Source organism: Ipomoea nil, unplaced genomic scaffold (genome assembly GCF_001879475.1).
Source record: "Ipomoea nil cultivar Tokyo-kokei standard unplaced genomic scaffold, Asagao_1.1 scaffold0755, whole genome shotgun sequence".
NCBI lineage: Eukaryota > Viridiplantae > Streptophyta > Magnoliopsida > Solanales > Convolvulaceae > Ipomoea > Ipomoea nil.
Genome location: NW_017617183.1, coordinates 466,455 through 471,962, shown reverse-complemented (window position 1 = coordinate 471,962; position 5,508 = coordinate 466,455). Strand labels below are relative to the sequence as shown.

Below are 5,508 nucleotides of genomic sequence, written 5' to 3'. Positions count from 1 at the left end.
GTTGAGTAAGAGAATGTTTCAAAGAACTACAGTGACTAAAGTCTAATTATTCACTAAAGTCTAATTAATGACTAAAGTCTTGGTCACTAGTAAGTCATGGAGATGATATTTTTTTTTGTGGGATAAACGGATAAGTATTTTGATTACGGAGTAAGTAATTTGATTTCAATTCAAATCACTTAATTAATAGTGTTTTGAAGTGCGTCCATAATCGAGTATCCATATCTACACAGTACTTAGAGTAGCATTGTATCAATTGACAGATATGGATCGAAGTTGGATGCATGAGAAACAAACTACATTCAAATATATGCAAGGAATTCAAGAGTTCATACAATATGCTGAAGAAAATAGGAGTAAAAAGGCGGAAGACTTTATTGTGTGCCCGTGTTGTGATTGTAAAAATTTTAGAAGATATCCTAGTTCTGATGAAGTGAAGATCCATTTGATACGGCGTGGTTTTAAGGAAGGATACGATCGATGGATATGGCATGGTGAAAGCTTAATTCTAAGTACAAGCGCTAGTAAGGAAGCTCAATTAGATAGTGAAACTCATGTAGACTGTGAAACTCAGGCAAATAGACAAACTCATGAAGATAATGAGGGGAATAATGAAACTCGTGCTACCGAAAATGAGGGCGATGAAGATAATGACCGAATAGATGAAATGATGCGTGATGTGCAGGGAGATTTTAGTGAAATGCCTCCTGAATTTAAAAGTTTGTTTGACAATGCAGAAAAACCTTTGTTCTCTGCATACACTAAATTTTCTAAGTTATCTGCTGTGCTTAAATTATACAATGTAAAAGAACGAAATGGATGGAGTGATAAGAGTTTCACGGAACTATTAGAACTACTAAAAGACATGATTCCTAGTGATAATGAGCTTCCTAATTCAACTTATGAAGCAAAAAAATTGTTGTGTCCGTTGAGTGTGGACATTGAAAGGATACATGCATGTTCAAATGATTGTATATTGTATTGGAAAGAATACAAAGACTTGCATGTGTGTCCAAAGTGTGGGACATCACGTTATAAAAAGAAAGATGTTGATGATGTGTGTGAGAATAAGAAAGGTCCCCCAGCCAAAGTATTATGGTATTTACCAGTAATACCAAGATTTAAACGCATGTTTGCTAATCCAAGAGAGGCAAAAAATTTGCAATGGCATGCTATTGGAAGAAAAGAAGATGGAAAACTGAGGCATCCAGCTGATTCACCTCAATGGAGGAATATTGATAGGAGGTAGCCTGAATTCGGTTGTGAAAATAGGAATCTTAGACTTGGATTGTGTACGGATGGAATGAATCCTCATGGTAACATGAGCAGTCGACATAGTACTTGGCCAGTTCTTTTAGTAGTCTACAATCTTCCACCTTGGTTGTGTATGAAACGGAAGTACATCATGTTGTCGTTGTTGATATCAGGGCCTAAACAACCAGGCAATGACATAGATGTATATCTAGCGCCGCTTATTGAGGATTTAAAGATGCTGTGGAATGAAGGTGTGCAGGTGTATGATGCTTATACACGAAGCAACTTTACGTTACGTGCAATGATCTTTTGCACAATAAATGATTTCCCAGCATACGGTAACCTATCAGGTTATACTACTAAAGGAGCTAAGGCATGTCCTATTTGAGAGTATTGTATGTGTTGAAAGTATTTGGATGGATTATGATAGTGTTGAAATTGTATTATTGATAATATTGTGTATGTTAGGTTGATCGATGGGAGTATTGTTTTTATAATATTGTGTTGATATATATTTAATTTGTCAATATAAATTTGTACATGATTTTTTTAAAAAAATTGGGAATTTTAAAAATAATAAATTATTTTTAAAATAAAAAAACAAATCCGCTACCCTTTATGTGAAGAAAGAGTAGCGAATGAAGTAGTAACATAAGCACTAATCCGCTACCCTTCTATCAGAAGAAGGGCAACGGATATTCTAGTAATCCACTACCATTCAACAAGGGACGCGGGAACATATAGGGTTTCCGCGACTCTCGTATACGCTACCCTTGTACAAGGGTAGCGGATAGCCCTGTACAAGGGTAGCGGATTTACAAATCTGTATTAGTGATTCGTACTACAATTATACATCAAAATTATATTCTAATATTGTAAATAGTGTAATACAATTCCTAATAGCATATATTGTTTCTTACTTCCCTATTCGTACTACAATTCTACAGGACACCTTTTTAGCTTGAATTTTTAATTAACTAGACAAGTATATTAATAATATACGTGATTAAAAATTGAAATCAACCATATATTATTTTCAAAATGTTAAAAGTCTACCATATAAGAGTTTCTGTGCATTATACTATAGAATAACAAACTTACTCTACACACGGAAAGTTTAATAATTTACATAATAATAATAATAATAATAATAATAATAATAATAATAATAATAATAATAATAATAATAATAATAATAATAATAATAAAAATCAGAATGCTTGATAACATTTTTTGAAAATAAAATAATAAAATTATTTTGTCACTACTCCATTTCAACAATATTATTCCTATTCTTATTCGTACTACAATTCTACATTAAAATTTCTATTTGTAATAAATACAACAATATTAAAATTCATATTCCTATTCAATAATATTATTCCGTCACTACTCCAATTCGTATAAAAAAAATGCAAATCGAAATCTCACCATAATACTTTCGAATCTGCAAAATATATACAACAATACTTTTCTTTCGATTCTTCAAATCGTAAACAACCATATTATTCTTTCACTAATGGGGTCTATTTTTGTCTCTACTTCCGAGTTATCCCCCAAGACGAGAAAAAGTTGTATAAGACACTGCGGGAAATTATGAAATTTTCGACCACCTGAAAGTGATCTTAAATCAAGTCAAAATCCTTGTTCCGACCACTTTTGGTGTAACACCCCAGATTTTCAAGACATTTAAAACTTATAAAATAAAGGTGAAATCCCATTAAATCCCAAAACATAATACAAGAGTATGGGGTGCTATGCCACACCTGAGCTAGAGAACTCAGGTGCACAGGCTAACTAACTAATATCCTCAATAATGTAAAGGCATAAGCATGGCACGCAGGCCGAAAAGGGAAACTATCTACTTCTACGTTCCAAATTCTAGCGCGCTCCAGTGACTTATTCTTCTGTGCCTGAAAGCCAAATATATCTGTTCAGCGAGAGATGCTGGTAACCCACTCCAACGCGTTGAAATACAATACATATAGAGATATATATAGATATACGAAAACCATTTTGAGCATGAAGATATATCCTACGAAATCTAGCTTTTAAAACCGGGAATGACTCGACAGATAAGGCCAGACACGAGCAACAGTTATAACAACATATGCAGTTCACAACAGATAAGGCAGATAAGGCAAAGCATAAACAATGATCATAACCCAACATGAACAATCCCCAATATAAATCCCATAGTCACATCCCCCGAGACACTCGTAATCACAACTCGTCCAGGTCACAACACATAACACACTTTGTTGGCGCCACAGGACCAATCGCATGCCCATACATGAGGGTCAGCGCATATAGCTCTGACACGGCCCCGCAGCACCCTGCCCCGTATCGCAACACGGAGGGGTCGATCGCAACCGACCGATGAACCGCAGCTCATCATAGTGTTTGATCGCAACCAAACAGTGGACCGCAGCCCAAGAGAATGTCATCTGACCGCAGCCAGGAAAAAGGACGAACCGCAGCTCGTATAGAAACGTTTGATCGCAACCAAACGGTGGACCGCAGCCCAAGAGTATCAATCTGACCGCAGCCAGCTTCTGAACCGCAGCTCAGGATAACCAATCCGATCGCAACCGAATTGGGGTAACACACACATAACACATAGCAAGCACATGCAACCCACATTACACATTAGGAAGGGGAGAAAACGTATAACAAAACCTATGTGTGATCCATCACATACTAAGAATAGTCCTAAGGGGTTCATACTCCTTCCACCAAGGTCAACGGGATACCAATTCAACTAGCATGCAATATAATAGACTCATAAACCTACGAACGGTACCCGAAATATCAAACTAGACATAGGCACGATAAACGGAGTCCGTTGGGACACCACGGGGAACGGGGAAGCCGGGATCCCGGGTGGGATGAAATACCAGCGGGTAGCCGGTGGGTGGGGGCCACCCGCCGGCTGCCCACCGGAGAATACTGTTCCGGGCAGCGGGTCGCCGGCAGGCAGCTGCCCGCCCGCCGGCCACCCGCTGCCGGGCGTTGTTTCACGGCCGTGGGTAGGTGGCGGGTCCCCTACCCCCCACTGACTCTTTTCACACACTTTACGCCCCGGGAACCGTTGTGGAACCCGAAACCATGCTTAGACACTTTACAACGCAATTAACGACAACACGTAGACAATTAACGAATCGAATACAAGAAATGAAGGGCACATAACCTATCATGCTTTTCTAAATATAATCAACACCCAAACGTGCGATTTCCCCACCCGATAATCCAAGAATAAGATCGTACGATACAACCTAGGGTTCTAATCACTTTTATATCAACAAGAATACGGTTCGTCTTCTAATTGCAAGATTCGGTAAGAATAACACATAAACATCAAGAGCATCACACAATTATCAAGAACAACACATAATCATCAAAAACTCCATATAATTATCAAGAACCTCCCAATATCAAGATCATCAAGATCCCCCATGGGATCATCACATCAATTACCAATAATAATCATCATAACTCGCCAATATACAATAATATGGGGAAACCCTAAGGGAGAATTATAACTATGAAAATAGGTTTTGTTGAGACATGGGTTACCTCTTAGCCTTAATTAATTCCTTGGCTATGAAGGGTCTTTCTTTAAGCTTTCTTGATTTCTTATAAGGGAATTCTTGGAGCTCTTTTGGGATGGTGAGTCGTTTATTGTGATGGGGGATTCTAGGTGCCTCTTAAGTCCCCTATTTATATATTTTGGAGTCCTAATTAGGAACAAATATTATAGGCTTCCTAATTCTATTCCTTTTGGGACTAAGGATTGGGTTCCATGGTCCATAGTGGACTGTATTAATTAATTAAAGAGAATCCTAATCATAATCTGAATAGTAAAAGACCTACTTCCTTTATTCCTAATAGATAACTAGGTCTAGGATTCCTAATCAGAATCTGAATAGTAAAAGGTTTACTTTCTTTATTCCTAATAGGCTTAAGGCTCTAATTTAGGCAAGGGTCCACGGTTCATGGTGGGCCTTATTAATTAATTAAAGGGAAACCTAACCGAATTAAATCATATTTAATTATTATTAACGGAATTAATTAAATAATTAATCCGAGATTGAAGGCCGTAACACGGGGTGTTACACTCTCTCCCCCTTACGAGAAGCTTCGTCCCCGAAGCTTGGAAATCATTGCAGGGTTAACGAGTCAAGAGAAGAACCGTGGTCCTATAGAGAAGGTATTCCACGGGGAAATTGTATACTTGCACGCCTATGTGTGTTG

General features: G+C 37.7%; 1 protein-coding gene across 1 annotated transcript; it reads left to right on the top strand.

The window, feature by feature from the left end:
- The first annotated feature begins 265 nt into the window (after positions 1-265).
- On the top strand, positions 266-1,642 carry LOC109176735. The gene is made up of 2 exons (XM_019326130.1): positions 266-1,245; positions 1,330-1,642. Exons 1-2 carry the CDS (start codon positions 266-268, stop codon positions 1,640-1,642), a joined length of 1,293 nt encoding a protein of 430 aa, XP_019181675.1.
- The last annotated feature ends 3,866 nt before the right edge of the window (positions 1,643-5,508 follow it).

Excerpts from the sequence above, each read along its gene's own strand:
- LOC109176735 (XM_019326130.1), top strand. The coding sequence starts at position 266 with ATGGATCGAAGTTGGATGCATGAGAAACAAACTACATTCAAATATATG. Across the intron at positions 1,246-1,329 it reads TGGAGGAATATTGATAGGAG|TCGACATAGTACTTGGCCAG; the intron begins GTAGCCTGAATT and ends TAACATGAGCAG.